Source organism: Brassica napus, chromosome C8 (assembly GCF_020379485.1).
Source record: "Brassica napus cultivar Da-Ae chromosome C8, Da-Ae, whole genome shotgun sequence".
Taxonomy (NCBI): domain Eukaryota; kingdom Viridiplantae; phylum Streptophyta; class Magnoliopsida; order Brassicales; family Brassicaceae; genus Brassica; species Brassica napus.
This window is the reverse complement of record NC_063451.1, coordinates 18,694,452-18,713,719: the sequence shown is the minus strand read 5'-3', so window position 1 is coordinate 18,713,719 and position 19,268 is coordinate 18,694,452. Positions and strand designations below refer to the sequence as shown.

Sequence of the window (19,268 nt, the reverse complement as noted above, 5' to 3'; positions counted from 1 at the left end):
AGATGGTCTCCCCGACTTATGTTTTTGTGATAAGACTTTTGTTTCTTCCTCGATCATGATGTAGTCCGTCGCCTTGTGGAGGGCGTCCTGGATCGTCCGCGGTTTGTCGAGGGCTATCAATTTTCTGAATTTCGACTTGTACCAGAGCGCCTTTCTGAGCGCATCAATGGCCACCTTGTCGCTTATCCCGCTGACCCTGGACATTACCAACTTGAATCGGCTGATGAACTCGCAGATGGGTTCGTCTTCCCTCTGGGACAGACTCCAGAGATCGACATCGGAAGTTTCTCTATCTGTGAACAAAGAGTATTGCTTGAGAAATTCCGATGCGAGCTGTTGGAAACTTCCGATAGAGTTTCGCTTAAGGCGTGCGAACCATTCGAGGGTTACCCCTTCCAGATTCTCTACGAACAGGCGGCAGTAGCCGGCGTCTTTTTCGCCGTCCTTCATTCTCGCTCTTCCCATCGTGATGTGGAAAGCCTGAAGGTGCGCCCTCGGATCGGTCGTACCATCATACTTCGGTACTTTGATTTTTCCTGGATCAGATACCCTCATATCTCAGATGCGAGTGGTGAAGGGGGTCTTCCGAGCCCTTTCCAGCAGCCTGTCGATCTCGGGGGCCGCGCTGGTAGCGTGATGGATTTGAGATTTCACGGCTCTTACTTCTGCCGCAGTCTTGGTGATATAGTCACGAAGATCGCGGATATCCGACATCTCGCCAGCAGATTTCTGAGCATGTCGGCGTTTACTGCGAGTGAGCTCGATTTGCTTTTCAGCCAGCTCTTCTTGTTCGTTCCAATAGAGGATTTCCTCCTCTTCTGTCATTTGTTTGTTGAACGGAGAGCTTTTCCGAGCAGATCGGCTTCTGGTCCTTCTTGGATGTCTGTCGACGTCCTCATCGGTATCGTTGGAGACATCGCTAGGATCCAGGTCGACGTGCTCGACTTCATTATCCTCCGAATTTTTCACTGGAGGTGGAGGACTTTCAAGGTTCCCCTTTTCGACGAGAGATTTCTCGCTAGGGTTTTGACCCGAAGGTCGTTCCTGCGCGGCTCCAGGCCTGTTGAGTGGGGTTGCGAAGTCGAGTCTTTTCCCGCGGACTTTAGTGGTTCCGCGGGGGCAGATTGCTCGAGTCCTTGCCGTTAAAGTTTCAACTTGTTTGGTCAAGGTGCTCACGAGCTTATCCTGTTCTTCCGACCTTTTTTCGTAGGTGGCGAACATCTTTTTAAACTCCTCGAGCGCCGCGGCGTTGGCTGGTGCGTTGGCTGCGGATACGTCCGCTACGGGAGTGTGGAGATCAGTGCCACTCCTTCCGTTAAGAGGAGTCTGCATGTTATACGTCTCATGGGCATAGGGATTAGACCTTGGGTGATCAAGTTTCGAACTAAGGATGACAAATGATTAATCAAACTATCTACCTTAAGCCTAGACACAATTCTAAGCAAGCTCTATGTCTAGATGAATGCTCATTTGCTAACATATCTCAAACATCAAATGTCTTTGGTTGAATAATATGAAAGCAATCATTACAAACAAGTCTATTAGCTATTTTAGCACCTTTAACAACAAATGTCTTTGGCAAAGTATACTAAAAGCCTAGGAGAATTGTCTCAGGCATTTCATCAAACACCTTTCGGGTGGGAAATGCCTATTGATCAACTTTTGAGTGGCCAACTCAGAAGATGCATTAGGAATACTCTACTAGCAAGGAACAAGAATGATCTACACTAAAACATCCTAGAACTAACCTAATCACCCTTAATCTCCCTAACCCATGAATTCAAAAGGTGATTACTCACTAATCTCCATGATTCCTCTTAAACCCATATTGGATTTCAGATTAATCATGTAGAGAAATAAATAAGAAATCAACAAGAACACAAGAACATAACAATCAAAATCCAAGAGATAAACTTCTCAAGAGAGTTTTTTGTGTATTTCTCAATAGATCCCAAAAGATCATCTCCTCCTGGTGTCTTACAGAGTATTAAAACATAGGTTTAGAAAATAAAAACGTGCATCATGAAATGACCAAAAGGCCCTTAAGTAAAATAGAAAATCGACCCAATAATAGACGCGGAGCGACCTCGGCATGTCGCTCCGAGAGGTCGCTCTGGCCTTCGGGAGCGACCTCAGTGGGTCGCTCTGAGAGGTCTCTCCGGGCTTCGCTTCGTGTCGTCTCGCCATAGAGACGCGAGCGACCTCGGGGTGTCGCTTTGGGAGGTCGCTCCGAGAGGGGTGTGAGATGCGAGTGACCTCGGCGCGTCGCTCTGGACTGGTCGCTGTGGTGAGGTCGCTCTAGGAGCTGGAGCGACTTCGCCTTATCGCTCTGAACTGGTCGCTCTAGGAGCTGGAGCGACTTCGCCTTGTCGCTCTAGGAGGTCGCTCCGAAGCGTATAGGGCGAGCGAGTTCATGGCGTCGCTCCGGTAGGTCGCTCTGGCTGGAGTGACTTGAGATAGTCGCTCTGGGCTGGTCGCTCCAGGCAGTGCTCGTCCAAAGATCACTCTAATCACCTCCTTTGAGCTCCAAATGCACCCAAGTGTCTTCAGGAACTCCATGTGGTACTCCAATACCTGATAGAGACATATGTATGCAAAATGCAACCTAGATATGGCTTAATCCTAATCTATATGATGAAAATGCACATGAATAAATGGATAAAACAATGTGAATATGCAAGATATCAACTCCCCCAAACTTATTCTTTTACTTGTCCTCAAGTGAACTTTCTAGAACTCATAGGGAGAGAGGATTGAAGGTGGGAGCTCATAGCCAAAAGAAACACACAAAGCACTCAAATCAACATTTAAATTCAGCATTAGTACACCCTCTCTTATTATACTCTAGCTTCTCTAGGCCTATCTGAACTCTTTCCATCCCTACACTCATCATCATGCATTCACACATGCAAATCAGCCAACTCTCAAGTTCATTAAGCATAGCATCAAGTGAATTCTTGCAAATGGTCAATTGGTCCAAATCATTTGGTTGAGTAAGGGAAGGCTTTTATTCAAATGATTCAAGAGGTTCAAAACATATGATCTTTAAGGTGGTTTACTCTCGAAACAAGTAGCCTTGACATTGCACATAATATATCTAAGAAAGGGACCAACTCATGCATACAATGCTCAATCTCCATTGTTCTACCCTTTTCCCAAACATACAAATCACACAATCATTTCCCAATGTCAAAACCAACTCACACCTCTCACCAAAAGATCCTAAGAACATCAACTCTTTCTCTTTGAAATCTACAAGGGATTTTTCACAACCTCAAAACATTTCTTAGCTCCTAACAACTTTGCTAGCCCCCTTTTTCTTTCTTTTTTTTTTTTTTTTTTTTTTAGATGAGGGCCAAGACTTTTCATAACTTGAGCTAGAGGTTTTTCTTCCTATCCCAATAAGACAATTCACTTAAACACAAAGAGTCATTTCTTTTCCTTTTTCATTGCTCCCAAATCATAATCACAACACTCACCCCCCACCTATAGCTAGACAATAGAATGCCCAATCTAGCAAGAATGAAGATCAAGCATTGTCGTTCCCGATACTCTCAACATTATGCACATGTAAGACTTTATGGAGAAGGCCTCACTCATCAAACAATGAAAGCTTAAAAGGAGGGAAGGGTTTTGGGAGTGGTCTACCACTAGAGTTTGTCAAAATAAGATTGGCATAAAGGATGTGACAACTCAAGTGTGTATAGCCATGACTCAGTACACAAGGGACCATGAGCAAGAAGCATTAAGTTCATTCAGTTCAAATAGGGTTTGTAGTTGGCTTCAAAGACTGAGTTTCAGCAATCAACAAGTTTCAGGAAGATTTTTCAAGGCTCGAAACATACAAGTCTTTTTGAGAGGTGCAAAAGCTACTCAGGTGCAACGTAGTGTTCTTTACAAGGCGTTTAAAATCATTGCTCCCAATACAAGTGAATGCATCCTATATGCTCTAGACTCTCCTAGAAATGCAAATGATGCAAACTAAATGAATTTTTTTTTTATATATGCAAATAGGTATGCAATGCATGACTCAATGAAACAACATCAAAGCAAACATGATCAAATACTTGGTACCTCCCCCAAACTTAAATGACACAGTCTCTGTGTTGTCAAGTAGAGAGAGATACCCAAAAGAGAAAGCTAATATGCAAAAATGAAATGGTATATACAAGGGAAAGTAGTGGGTTACCTTCTATGGAGAATGAGTAGAGGGAGATGCCCCCTCCTCGTCGTCCTCAGGTGGTAACTCTTCAAGGTGCTCATCAGTAAGAGTGCCCATCTCTTCAATGTAGAAGGCTTGTCCGAACACAGTTGGTTTCTTCATTTTCTCCTTGATGTCAAAGTGTAGAACATGCCCTTTACCCAAATGGAGATCAATCGTGCCCTCTTTCACCTTAACAATTGCTCCTGCTGTAGCTAAGAATGGCCTTCCAAGAATCAATGGGTCTTGAGCCTCCTCACCCATCTCAAGCACCACAAAATCTGTAGGTATCTCATATTTTCCAATCTTCACAGGTAGGTCCTCTAAGATGCCCACAGGGTACTTCACTGAACGATCAGCTAACACCAGAGAGAGTTTACACTTCTTGTACTGAGTGAATCCAAGCTTCTTTGCAACAGACGAAGGCATCATGCTGACACTAGCTCCCAAATCGCAGAGACATTTCTCAAATATCATAGGTCCAAGAGCACAAGGCAGTGTGAAGCATCCTGGATCCTCTAACTTCTCTGGAACATCAAGCCTTTGGATGATGGCACTGCACTCATGGGTAAGAATCATCATGCTTTTCATTTCCTTTTTCTTTGCAGCTACAACATCTTTCAGGAACTTGTTGTATTGAGGAATCAACATGAAAGCATCGATGATGGGCATTGCAACCTGAGCTTCACTCATTTGCTTGTCAAACAAAGCCTTGTACTTCTCTAGCAGCTGCCTCTTGAATCTACCAGGGAATGGTAGTTTGGGTTCATAGGGAGGAGGAACAAAAGAATTCTCACTTGCTGGAGCAATAACTTCACCATCTTTTACTGTTTTCTTCTCTTCCCCAACCTTTCCTTTACCCTTGGCTTCCACAATCTTCTCCAAGATTTCATCATTGATTTTCTCATCAACAATCACCACTTCATCATCTAAGTTGATGGCCACCTCCTCATCTACTTTCTCAGCATCCTTGGTGAGGATTGTAGGAGGTAACTGCTTACCACTCCTGAGGGTGATAGCTTTGGCCTCCTTGGGGTTTTGGTCAGATTTTCCAGGTAGGGATCCTTGCTGGCGAGTCTGGTGAGTGTTCATGGAAGCAAACTGATTCTCTAAATTCTTGATTGTAGAAGCAAGATGTGAGAACTTGTTGTTGAGCTCATTGTAGCTCCCATCAATCTTGAAATGAAGGTTCTTCAACTCATAACCAACATGCTTCTCACTTCTAGTCTGAGACTCCAAGATTTGTTTCAGCAGGGTGTCAGTGCTGCTCTCTTGAGGAGCAGAGGAACCAGATGAGGGGTTTTGATGAGGTTGATAGCTGCCTTGCTGGTTGTTTCGAGGCGGATAACCACTCTGTTGATTGTTGGGGTAGGATTTCTGTTGGTAGTTGTTGTACTGAAAGTTGGGCTCTTTTTTGTACCAGCTACCATTGTTGTTGATGAAACACAGCTCTTCATGACCTTCCAAACCCTCAACCTCATGGACAACAGGTGGTGTCTCTTGACTTGGGTTACCAACAAAGTGCAGCTGCTCTTGTGTTGCTTTATCAGCAAGGAGGATGTCTATCTTATCCTGTAGAGCTTTCAACTCTTTCCTCGTCTGCTTATCATCTGTTCGACTGCTTCTGTCGTGGTCTCCACTGTAGATTGCATCACTCTTTACCATGTTGTCAACCAGCTCCTCTGCATCTTCCTCAGTTCTCCCCAAAAAGAACCCATTGCTAGCTGTATCCAGTCTGGCCCTGTACTTAGGAAGAGCACCACGGTAGAATGTGCTCAGCAAGCTCTCCTTAGAGAAACCATGGTGTGGACATTGAGCTTGGTAGCCCTTGAATCTCTCCCAGACTTCACTGAAGCCTTCCAAGTTCTTCTGTTGGAAACTGGAGATCTCATTTCTCAGCTTAGCAGTTCTTGAGGATGAGAATAATTTCTCCAAGAATGCTCTCTTGCACTCATCCCAAGTAGTGATAAAGTCGTTGGGTAGAGACTTCTCCCACTGGCGTGCCTTATCCCCCAAAGAGAAAGGGAATAACTTCAGCTTTAAGGCATCCTCTGACACACCATTGGTTTTTGACAACCCACACTAGCTGTCGAACCTGTCCAAGTGATCGAATGGGTCCTCTAAAGCCAAGCCATGATATTTGTTGTTCTCGATCACGTTGAGGAGTCCTGACTTGACCTCAAAGTTGTTGGCTGCCACAGCTGGTGCTCGGATTCCTAGTCTATGACCAAGAATGTTGGGCCGGTCATAAGTACCAATGGGTCGAGCTGCCCGCGGTTGGTGTTCTGCCCCTTGCGGTGGATCTGCCATATCAATATCCAATCGCTGCAAGTGGGCTTGTTGTTCTTCTTCTCTTCTAGCTCGAACACACTCCCTCTCTAAAGCTCTGATGTCTGCTACTATTGGAACTAGGTTTGTTGGACCCCTGCTCCTCAAGTTCATACACCTGAAAGTTAAAGGTAGGTGAAGAAGAAGAATCAGTAACAAAAGAAAATAAAAATGACTTAGTCTCAAGTAAGTGACTAAATCTCAATGTTCAAATCTACTCAGAATTTGGCAACGGCGCCAATTTGATGTTAGGAGTTTTCAAGGCTCCTAAGATAAATGTTGTAGTATAGTGATTGTCGAACCAGTTCTGAGGGATATCAAAGCACCGAGAATGCAAGTACTCACTTAATCTAAGTGCAACCAATGATTTAGATGATTTTTAAGCTATGACTAAAACTAATAAGCAATAACAGGATGATACTTTCTTGACTAAGGGAAAAGAGAACTCATGGGTATAGGGATTAGACCTTGGGTGATCAAGTTTCAAACTAAGGATGACAAATGATTAATCAAACTATCTACCTTAAGCCTAGACACAATTCTAAGCAAGCTCTATGTCTAGATGAATGCTCATTTGCTAACATATCTCAAACATCAAATGTCTTTGGTTGAATAATATGAAAGCAATCATTACAAACAAGTCTATTAGCTATTTTAGCACCTTTAACAACAAATGTCTTTGGCAAAGTATACTAAAAGCCTAGGAGAATTGTCTCAGGCATTTCATCAAACACCTTTCGGGTGGGAAATGCCTATTGATCAACTTTTGAGTGGCCAACTCAGAAGATGCATTAGGAATACTCTACTAGCAAGGAACAAGAATGATCTACACTAAAACATCCTAGAACTAACCTAATCACCCTTAATCTCCCTAACCCATGAATTCAAAAGGTGATTACTCACTAATCTCCATGATTCCTCTTAAACCCATATTGGATTTCAGATTAATCATGTAGAGAAATAGATAAGAAATCAACAAGAACACAAGAACATAACAATCAAACTCCAAGAGATAAACTTCTCAAGAGAGTTTTTTGTGTATTTCTCAATAGATCCCAAAAGATCATCTCCTCCTGGTGTCTTACAGAGTATTAAAACATAGGTTTAGAAAATAAAAACGTGCATCATAAAATGACCAAAAGGCCCTTAAGTAAAATAGAAAATCGACCCAATAATAGACGCGGAGCGACCTCGGCATGTCGCTCCGAGAGGTCGCTCTGGCCTTCGGGAGCGACCTCAGTGGGTCGCTCTGAGAGGTCGCTCCGGGCTTCGCTTCGTGTCGTCTCGCCATAGAGACGCGAGCGACCTCGGGGTGTCGCTTTGGGAGGTCGCTCCGAGAGGGGTGTGAGATGCGAGTGACCTCGGTGCGTCGCTTTGGACTGGTCGCTGTGGTGAGGTCGCTCTAGGAGCTGGAGCGACTTCGCCTTATCGCTCTGAACTGGTCGCTCTAGGAGCTGGAGCGACTTCGCCTTGTCGCTCTAGGAGGTCGCTCCGAAGCGTATAGGGCGAGCGAGTTCATGGCGTCGCTCCGGTAGGTCGCTCTGGCTGGAGTGACTTGAGATAGTCGCTCTGGGCTGGTCGCTCCAGGCAGTGCTCGTCCAAAGATCACTCTAATCACCTCCTTTGAGCTCCAAATGCACCCAAGTGTCTCCAGGAACTCCATGTGGTACTCCAATACCTGATAGAGACATATGTATGCAAAATGCAACCTAGATATGGCTTAATCCTAATCTATATGATGAAAATGCACATGAATAAATGGATAAAACAATGTGAATATGCAAGATATCAACGCCAAACAATCAGAATACGCAAGTAAAGACGAAAAGAAATAAGAAATCGTAAAAGAGAGCAAAAGGAGTTTTATTCTGAATTCGCGTATGAGCGTTACAACAAGGTAGAAGCCTCGGCTATGAGAGCTGTCGGCGAGATTCCTAGTTCTAACAACCTAAGACTGCCAAACCTGGTTGAGTCGCAGCTCGAAATAACAAAAACGGAAAGTTGCCTAATTGCTCTAAGTGCTAAGTTTGCTCTGAAAAAGTCCCTCTCATGCTTCTCCCCTAGGGCTCCTTATATACTGGCTCCTAGGTCGGTTTGTGCTTTTCCTCTCCTGTGCTTAAGCCGTCATAGCGTAAAAATGGAGATATTCCATTTTTTCTAATCTTCGTAATTATCTTCAAAATTTCGTATTTATCCGCGGAAACTTGACATTTATCTTTCCTTGCGAACCAAGCGTAAACCGCCATGCGGCTTACGGGCTGTCGGTTAAGAAATCGTAAGTTGGGCCTTGAGTCATGTCTTAGGTCCCTTTGGGCCGTCTTCTGACTCGAAGCGTTTATTACGGCTTCTTACGATAAAGAACGAACTTTCCGCGGTTTTTACCGTAAAGTTTGATCGATGACTTAGAATGGCGGGAAACATGAAATGGGTTCGCTACGGTCTTCGGGAGATAGCATCGAAAGGTAGACGAGGATGCATGGACTAATTGTCGTATCGACGTTTCGGAAGAGCTCGGTTGCTACGTAGCGACCGAGCGGAACGGACGCTCGGTCGCATGTAGCTACTGGACAGCGTGCATGTGCGGTAGTAGCATAATGACCGAGCTTGGTTCGTCCGTGTTCCGATCGTCATACTCGGACCTATCCGTAACTGGTCTGGGTATGTTTCCGATGGCTTATGTTCGATCTAAATAGAATTCGAACGAAGCTTTATCTCGGAAACATACATTGCGACGTTCTCTTGACCGAGCATGATTTGTTGCGAAAAGACATTCTTATATTTTGCGGGGATTTGGATGTTAACTTCGTCGTAACCATTTTCGACCCAAACATTTATCAAGGATGAGTTTATGGAGCATAGTATTATTCCTAAAGCACCATTGAAGCATACTGTATATGTGTCTCATCATCATGCGTTCGTGAATCAGAAGAAAAATGGTGACCAAAATACAAATGAATGGGTCATATATAAGAGATTTCAAATAAGAAGATTGATAATTCTTCACATACATTCGCCCTACAACTCCTACTATCTGCTCAACGCTGTCAAGGAAGATATTCGAGCTCAATTCGTTGATTATTTTGAAGTTCTCATCCAAGATGACTATTTAGAGTCAGGATCCAAGATGACAAGGGTAACCTTTCAAGGCATATCGTTCTACAGAAGGTGTGGAGTTTTCATGTCGGGAATGGGAAATGTTTGCAACACACAAATGGATTCCAGTTACACATATACGTCTTTGCCTTGTTGGAGTAATGTTTCTTGCGCTTCAGGCAAGCTCTCATTGTTCGTTCTTAGATGTGCATACTTGCGTTCCAGGAGAAGAGTGAGACTAAAAAAAATTCAAAAGAGGGAAAGGAACACAACGACTATGTTTCTTGAAGTTTTGAAGCGCATCAATGATACTGCTTGTTGTCTGAAGCTTCCTGCGGGATAAAAATATGTCCGATGTTTTCAACGTAAAGCACCTGTCTTGCTATGTTCCCGCCAGTACCGGTTCTGATTCGGGGTCGAATCCTTCTAACCCGGGGAGTCCTGATGCAGCAGCATCCCTAAATTTGGCGCCAACGTTATGACATCAAAGGATTCAAGTCATATTACTTCTAGGAATTCATTTTATGTATTATTTCTTTTAAAGATAATGATGCTTTATTTCTTTATTGCTTTGTCTTAAGTTTTCTATTCCCTTAGGGTTTGTAGATAGGAATAGCTATATAAACGACTCTAGCCGTCTTGTTTTAGATACACTTTGATTTTATAATATAGAGCTTTTGCTTTTAATACCTTGTTCGATTTGATTCAGTTTATCTAACAGGAAGTTGGTCTCAAGAAGTACATTGCGCCAGTGAAAAAGCCTAGTAATAGAAATATGTTAATGGTTTGTGATCAGTCTCGTTCCACTTTTATAGATAAAAAATATACTTTTTATGATTGTTTATAATTTTAAACAAATGTTAACATTAATGATAAATTTTTTATTAATTTATTGTGTTTATTAGTTTGGCGTTATAGAAATATGATAATAGATTGTGATCAGTCTCATTCCACTTTTTTTATGATTATAACATTGTTGATTATATAAACACAATAAATTAATAAATTCCTCTAGTCCTAAATTGGTTCGGCAATCGATAAAATAATAAGATAATAAGGTTTTAGAAAAATCCTATGCAAATATATAGTCCCATTAAAATATCAAATTAATAATTTATATTTATATACATTTTTATAAGTACAAACCAACTATCATATTGTTTTTTTCATATTCACAATATAATTATCTTCATATTCACAATTTAATTATCTTTATATGTTCTTAACATTTAATATATTTTGATGAGAATGACTAAAATTATATCTAAAACCACATTTAAATTCTATGAAACATATTTTATATACCCCAAATAAATAAAACTAATATAAATGTCGAATTTCAAAATGTTAGTTAATATATGTATACTGAAATTAAATTTTTCTTATTTTATAAAAAAATATTTTGAAATAGAAAAAAATAAAAAATAAAATTTTTGTAAATTAATAATTCTATAAATTAATAAAATACTGAAGCCCTAACATTATTAATTTTATAGAATTTGTACTGTATTTTTATTTTGAATTGTATGATCAGGAGTGAAAGCGCGTCTGATCTAGTAATCGATTCAAGTTATTGACTTTGTTAGGTTTGAAGACTAATTCTTTTTTTCAAAGAAAAGATTAATTATATTAATTAACCCCAAACCGAGTGAAATCGCAAACAAATTACAGAACCAGTTTTCCGCTGACAAACAGCGGTTGACTAAACGAAGAAGATAAAGCAAGAGAACTAACAACAAGCAATAAAAACAAAGATTTAATCGGAGTAGAAGAATAGGGTGGGAAAGAAGATTTGAGAGGCACAAAGCCCCAACTCCGACGAACACCAATGACTCCTCTGAATCGGACATCCGCTGAACTTCACCAGGACTAGCGTGTTCGAAACCAACCCAAGATCTATCACAGGAGAAGCCTCAAAGTCGGAGTGACTCTCGGAGAAACCCCGCGGCCACAACACTGGATCCCTAAAGGACCTAGCCTCAAAACTCGAACTCTGCCAATCTCGTCGACGTTTCACCGTCTCGAAAACCGTAGACGACCGCGTTCTTTCCTATATTCAATCCGGTCAAGAGAGACCTCCGCCAAATTTGAAATTTGAATGTTTCAAATATCAATCAATTTTTTTTTTTTTTTTTTTGTAACAAATATCAATCAATTAGTTATAACTGGTTATATATCAAAATAACCAAAATTGCCGTGGTGAGTTAGATCGAACCTACGTATTGTAACGGCGCAAAATGAATAAAATAGTATTAAAGATGTTAGATTCGGGCCGTGCGCACTGTACAATATATTCCTGCGCCGATCGCAATATTACGTCTTCCAACGGTAACTTTCAGACATAAAGTCAAAATTTTATTGTCTAATAATCACAAAACACGTGTCCCAAAACATGACCCCAACGGTCGTTTTTTTTCTCGATCTTAACCCAAAATATAAAAGGGGACCCAATGATTCAAAGAAAAAGAAAAGCAAAAAAAAAAAGATCAGAAAAAAAACTTAAGAAGGTAAGCAAAAATGGCAAGAAGAAGTCAAGAAGAAGAAGAAAAGGAGAATTTTCCTCTTATTACAACAAAAACAGTCGAATACTTACAACCAGTAATGCGTCGAGAGCTACTCCGCAAATTTCCAGACAACTCTGCTTTTGGATTCGACTACGCACAGAGCTCTCTCTGGTCTCCTCTATTGCCTCGAAACTACGCAAGCCCTTCTGATCTAGACTCGGACAGTAGCGTTTGTAGGAACCTTGAGCTCGGAGAGTTTCTGGAAAGCAAGAAGAAGATGAAGATCTCAATGAAAAAGAAAAACAAAAAGAATAAGTTAGTGAAACTAGACATGTCTTCGATCAAGAGTGACGATTCTCCTAAAGTTGGTTGCTTTTCTCTTCCCACCAAGGTACATTACATACATACCTTAGAATCTTAGATGTCTCTGTTTTTATATATAAATATCTAAAATAATTGTGGGTATTGTTTAGGGATGGGATGGTTTACTAAAGGTAGCTTCAAAACACTTCAAGAAATCGAAAAAGAAGAGAGACCCAGTCGCTGATGTCAAGCTTCTCAACTTCTGCAAATGCTGAGAGTTCAATATACATACCACTTCAATGTTAATTCTATATTGTTGGTTCTTTTGCTCATATGCGCTTCACATGCAAGTCACAATATTTGGGATATATGGGTTGATTTTATCTGTTTTGTTTTATTCGCGTATCTGTTTTGTCTGGTCTTCATGTAAACCATTGGAGTGTTTTGATCATGCACAGTTCTATATCAGTGGCTGCTTTGCTTCAACTTTCTGCTGCATTTGAGTCTTATTAGTAACAAGTAGAGAGACTGAAAGCAGAATTTTGCTCACTTGACAGAATAAACAAAGCCTTAGTAGTTCAATAACTGTGGACGTTCTTGAATCAATTTAGTCATGATCCAGGGGATCTAAAAATCACTTTTAAGAAGGTAAAAAGAATAACAAACGAACATGAAATAAAAACCAGTTCCTCTAAGATCGCATACAATTCAACCAGATCCAACTTTTTCAAATGCAGTACATAAATTTCAAATTTTCTTGTTGGGTTATGTAATGGGCCACGAGTTTGTAATGGAAGTTTTGCTCTCTATGGACTTCAATACAAAAGATGTTGACTAAAAAGGTTGAAAACAGTAAAAAAAAAAGAAGGAAAAACTAATGGTGAAAATTGTTGGACCAATCTATTAAGCACAAAGGTTTTAATAAAAATTGGTAATGATGAAAAGAAATGGGCCGCTGGTGTTAACTAAAGAAGCCTTTAAATGATTTTAATGAAGAAGTTTAGAGACATCCCACATCGGCTACTTGAGGAGAAAACGAGCAGTATATATAAATGTACACACTTAAACTAGATTAAACGGCTCAGAGGAAGAGAGAGCTCCCCACGCGCGCTGCCGCCGCCGCCGTCCGGCCGGCTCGGCTTGGGTCTTGGTGGAGGGCCTCCGTCTTTTTGGATCAAGTTAAGCTCAGCGTTTTGCCATTTAATTCCCGAAAAACGACATGCATTTTATTTTAAACAACACGTAATTCATTTAAAAACAACACGCTGTCTCTCTTCTTGACGATAAGTTTAAACGAGAAAAGATCTTGCGGAGGAAGTTTCGTAACGCCTCGCCTCCGAGATCCTCGCGAGATTTTCGCCAACGTGCGCACGTGCGGCATCAGTTACGGAAAGTGGCTCGTCTTCTCTTCTTTATAAACTCGTCCCCTCCTTCATTTCTCTTTAAGTTTTTACGCAACAAAAGATCACCAAATCCCTCAACGTAAGTCTAGAGAGTGTTTCGTAGAGTTTATAGTTCGGTAGGGCGATCACGAGTGAGGCGTGATTCGTCTGCCATGGTTGTATCCTGGGACTCTATATTCGTACAGTCCCGTCTCACTAACGGAGCGAATATTTTGAGTTAAGGAAAGATATCATATCTCGACTCCATGTCTCTTTGCGAAAACGATTTCTTATCGTTCTTGTATTCGTCTTTTACATTCGTTTATTTCCTTAACATCGCTTTTATTCTATCGTTTATGTTAGTCCGGTTTTCCGGCTTGTACAATCTTAACTCAAAATCGCTTTATGTCTAAAGCTCGAATCGGGTTGAAGAACGATCTATAAAAACGGGTTTTGGAACCGTGTTTGCGATTTACTTTCTAGCACTTATGCGAAACGTTTGTTCTTATCTAATAACGGTGTTTGCGATTTGCTTCCTAGCACTTCCGAGAAACGTTTCTTATTTATTTCATAACGATTTGCGGATTGCTTTGTAGCATTATCGCAAAACGTTTTTTGATATACGATTACTAAAACTAAAGTATACGAATCGTTTTCATAACCACTTCCTTAAGCGAGTTTATGAAACATTCTAAGTCTACACAAAACGGTTTCTGCGAACGCTTTTCTAAGCGAGCTTGCAAAACGTTTTTCCAGACGTATATCGATATGATTTGGTTCAAACACCAAAAATGAACATTGATATTACACTATTATTTTCTTAAAAATAATATGTTATTTGATGAATGGAGTACTAATCCGTTTTTCCATGTTTTCTCTACAGAAAAATGTCAAACGATAACAACACCCCCATTGACACCACGGATGTCATTCAGACTCCACTCAACGCTGCAGCAACTGATGCAACTGGCGTGACAACCGCTGCAGCAACAACGAGCACTATCCTCCCTGTGGGAAATGCTGCTGATGAAACCACACGCCGTAGCCTATTCGGTGCTGGTCTTTATCAGACGGGTTCAGTATCAGCAACTGCAAGTGGTCCAGTGGCAGTTCAAACTCCTCCGGCTGTACCTAGCTTGTTCACTCAACGACTGATGCCAGACAAGTTTGATGGCAAAGGCTTCAAAACGTGGCAGAAGAAGATGATGTTCTTCCTGACAACAATGAAATTGGACAAGTTCATCCAGGAGGACAAGCCCCTTATTCCGTACGGGATTGATGATGTTCACAGTCTTACAACTGTTGACATATGGGTGCATTCCGACTTCATCTGCAAAGGTTACATTTTGGGTCGTCTCATTGACCCATTGTACCGTGTCTACTGTGAGATCCCCACGGCGAAAGAGCTATGGAGATCACTGGACAAGAAGTACAGAGGTGAGGACGCTGGCTGCCAGAAGTATGTGGTCTCAAAGTTCCACGACTTCAAAATGGTGGATTCAAAACCCATCATGGATCAGGTGGAAGCGCTTCAGCTCATTTGCCATGAAATCGCTGCTGAAGGAATGTCCATCTGCGAGACATTCACAACTCTCAGCTTCATTGAAAAGCTTCCTCCAAGCTATGCGGATTTCAAGAACTACTTGAAGCACAAAAAGAAGAAGATGGGGCTCGAGGAGCTCATCATGAGGCTTCAGATGGAATCCAGAAACCGAATTGCTGACAAGGTCACTGCTAAGGAGCACAGTGTCAACATGGCTGAGCACAAAGGCAAAGGAAAGGCACACGCCCATTCTCCTGCCAAGCCTTCCAAAACTGCTGCAGCCCTGAAGGCTTCTGGAAAAAACTTCAAGAACAAAGGCATTGAAATCAATGCGAATGCGAATGTGGAGAAGTTCAGGGGGAAATGTCACTACTGCCACAAAGTGGGGCACAAGACTGTTGAGTGTCGCAAAAAGATCAAGGATGAGAAGGCTCAGGCAAATCTCACTGAGGAGGATCTCGTTGCTGTGGTGACTGAAGCCAACATGGTTGAAAGCAACAACCCCAAGGAATGGTGGTATGACACTGGTGCAACCACCCACATTTGCACCGATAGGGCGATGTTCAGCACCTATCAGAAAAGCATGACTGAGGAGAAGCTCAAGATGGGAAACACTGCAGTCTCCAAGATTGAAGGACGCGGCAATGTGATTTTGAAGATGACATCTGGACATGAGGTCACTCTGACGAATGTGAAGCATGTGCCTGACATGAGGAAGAACCTGGTCTCGGGAACCTTGCTCAGCAAGAATGGATTCGCCACAAATTTTGAGGCGGACAAGCTCGTGATTAGGAAAAATGGGATGTATTTGGGAAGAGGGTATGTTAAGGGTGGACTTGTCAAGTTGAATGTAATGACAGTCCCTCCGAAAGTTGTAGCTTCAAAAGTTTCAATGAATAAGAAAGAGCCAGTTGCTTATTTGGTTGAGTCTTTTAATATATGGCATGAAAGATTAGGCCATGTAAACTACAAATCTATACAAAGATTAATGAATTTAAATCTAATTCCTAAATGCAAAACAAGTAAACAAAAATGTGAAGTATGCGTACAGGCTAAGCTCACGAAAACGCCATCACCTCGTGTTGAAAGAACTAATAAACCTCTAGATTTAATTCACACAGATTTATGTGATTTAAAATACTTACAAACTAGAGGTGGTAAAAAGTACTTTGTGACCTTCATAGATGACTGCACAAAATATTGTTATGTATATTTATTACATAGCAAAGACGAAACCTTAGAAAAATTTAAAGAATTTAAACTCGAGGTCGAAAATCAGCTTAAAACAACTATTAAAGTAGTTAGAAGCGACAGAGGAGGCGAGTATGATGGTCCATTCAATGCATTCTGTAAAGAACATGGAATAATCCATCAAACTACAGCTCCTTACTCACCAGAATCTAATGGAGTTGCTGAACGCAAAAATCGAACTCTAAAAGAGATGATGAATGCAATGTTGCAGGAATCTGGGTTACCCCAGAACATGTGGGGGGAAGCATTGCTTACCACTAATTATATCCTCAACAAAATTTCACACAAAGTAACTGGCAAAACTCCATATGAATTATGGGAAGGTAATTTACCTTCGTATAAATACCTCAAAGTGTGGGGGTGCCAGGCAAAAGTTGCAGTACCGCCACCAAAGAATGTCACTATTGGACCTAAAACAGTGGATTGCATCTTCATCGGATATGCACATAACAGTAATGCTTATCGATTTTTGGTACATAAATCTGAAATATCAGACATTCATGAAAATACATTCATGGAATCAAGAAATGCATCTTTCTTCGAAAATATTTTTCCATATAAGGAAAAACAAGGTTCAAAACGAACTCGAGAAGAAAGAGACAATGAAAAAAACTCAGAAACTAAGACAAACGTTGAGATTTCTATAAATGATATTTCAGAAAATGAAGAAAAAGATGAACCTCGAAGGAGCAAAAGAGCTCGAAAAGAAAAATCTTTTGGAGAAGATTTCCTAATGGCATTTTTAGTAGAAAATGTTCAAAAACTTTGGCAGAAGCCATGGCTTCACCAGAAGCTCCATTCTGGAACGAAGCTGTCAGGAGTGAATTTGATTCGATCATGCAAAATTATACTTATTACATAACGGATTTACCACCTGGCTGCAAAGCATTAGGGAATAAATGGATAATGACACGAAAACCTGGTGGAAAATACAAGTCTAGGCTTGTAGTTCAAGGATTCCGACAAAAGGAAGGCCTTGACTATTTTGATACATATTCTCCAGTGACGAGAATAACATCAATAAGACTGATGATAGCAATCGCAGCCTTAAGAGACCTAGAAATCCATCAAATGGATGTAAAAACTGCTTTTCTAAATGGTGATTTAGAAGAGGAAATTTACATGAAACAACCTGAAGGTTTTGTCATTCCCGGACAGGAAGACAAAGTATGTCGACTTGTAAAGTCACTTTATGGGCTTAAACAAGCTCCTAAACAATGGCACGAAAAATTTGACAATACAATGATGTCAAATGGTTTCAAAATAAATGAATGTGACAAATGCATATACTACAAAACTACCAAAAATGCGTATGTTTTGCTATGTCTATATGTAGATGATATGCTCATTATTGGAAGCAATAAAGACATTATCAATCAAACAAAGAACATGCTCAAAGGGACATTTGAGATGAAAGACTTGGGATTAGTAGATGTAATTCTCGGGGTTAAAGTCACAAGAAATTCAAACGGAGTTATCTTAACCCAATCTCATTATGCTGAAACAATATTAGAGAGATTTAAAAATTACTCTAAGAGTATGGCAAAAACTCCGTTAGATCCCCAAATGCACTTGACAAAGAATTCAGGTGAAGCGGTTTCACAAAACGAGTATGCATGTGTGATCGGAAGTCTCATGTACTTGACCAATTGTACTAGACCGGATCTGGCGCATGCAGTAAACGTACTTAGTCGACATACAAGTAATCCAGGTCATACACATTGGAAAGCTATAACGAGGGTACTCAATTACTTGCGCTACACCAAAGATTTTGGCCTTCACTATGGTAAAGAACCAGCAGTTTTAGAAGGATACAGTGATGCTAACTGGATATCAGATTCTAAAAACTCAAATCCACGAGTGGATATGTCTTTACACTAGGAGGAGCAGCAATATCATGGAAATCTACCAAACAAACAGTGTTAGCCAGATCTACCATGGAATCTGAGTTCATAGCCTTAGACAAAGCAGCAGAAGAAGCTGAATGGCTTAGAATTTTTTGGAAGATATTCCTATGTGGGAGAAACCTGTGCCAGCTATACGCATACATTGTGATAGTCAATCAGCAATAGCTCGGGCTCAGAATAATCTCTACAATGGTAAATCTCGTCACATCAGAAGACGACATAAAACCATTAGACAACTTATCTCAACTGGTGTAATCAAAATAGACTACATCAAATCGGCTGACAACCTAGCGGATCCATTTACTAAAGGTTTGCCACGAGATGTTGTTGCTAAATCATCAAAAGGAATTGGTTTTAAAGCCTATAACGAATGAGGATGCTTGATTGCAACCCTACCTATCATGACTGGAGATCCCAAGACGTAAGTTCAAAGGGAAAACAAAATCAAGCAGAATCTAACCAAAGCACTTGAGACAAAGTAGTCTCTTCCCAGCTCCAAAAATGATAAAAGTGCTAACAAATGTGTGAAGGATAAGCATAAGCTTTTAATGATTCCATAGCTTCTAAGCGGAGTATTACTCAATACTTTGCATGGTCAATCACCTAATGAGTGTGAAATGGGGCCGTTTCTAGGGGAATGAATGCAAGGCTATATTCTCTAAGTTCACTCATGAAAACCATGAATAGTTCAGGGCCACAATGAACACAATAGAGAACTAAGTTCTACGAGAAAATGAAGCTGCGTTATGCATGTTG

At 40.9% G+C, this 19,268-nt stretch overlaps 1 protein-coding gene and 1 non-coding gene across 2 annotated transcripts; both read left to right on the top strand.

Annotated features, from left to right (window-relative positions):
- Positions 1 to 5,996: 5,996 nt before the first annotated feature.
- LOC125592075 lies at positions 5,997 to 6,103 on the top strand. Its single transcript, XR_007327925.1, has one exon. It is a non-coding gene; the product is annotated as a small nucleolar RNA R71 (small nucleolar RNA).
- A 5,982-nt stretch (positions 6,104 to 12,085) lies between these two features.
- Positions 12,086 to 12,915, top strand: BNAC08G10120D. Its single transcript, XM_013896699.2, has 2 exons — positions 12,086 to 12,517; positions 12,600 to 12,915. Exons 1-2 carry the CDS (start codon positions 12,140 to 12,142, stop codon positions 12,702 to 12,704), a joined length of 483 nt encoding a protein of 160 aa, XP_013752153.1. The 5' UTR covers positions 12,086 to 12,139; the 3' UTR covers positions 12,705 to 12,915.
- The last annotated feature ends 6,353 nt before the right edge of the window (positions 12,916 to 19,268 follow it).

Excerpts from the sequence above, each read along its gene's own strand:
- BNAC08G10120D (XM_013896699.2), top strand. The coding sequence starts at position 12,140 with ATGGCAAGAAGAAGTCAAGAAGAAGAAGAAAAGGAGAATTTTCCTCTT. Across the intron at positions 12,518-12,599 it reads GCTTTTCTCTTCCCACCAAG|GGATGGGATGGTTTACTAAA; the intron begins GTACATTACATA and ends GGTATTGTTTAG.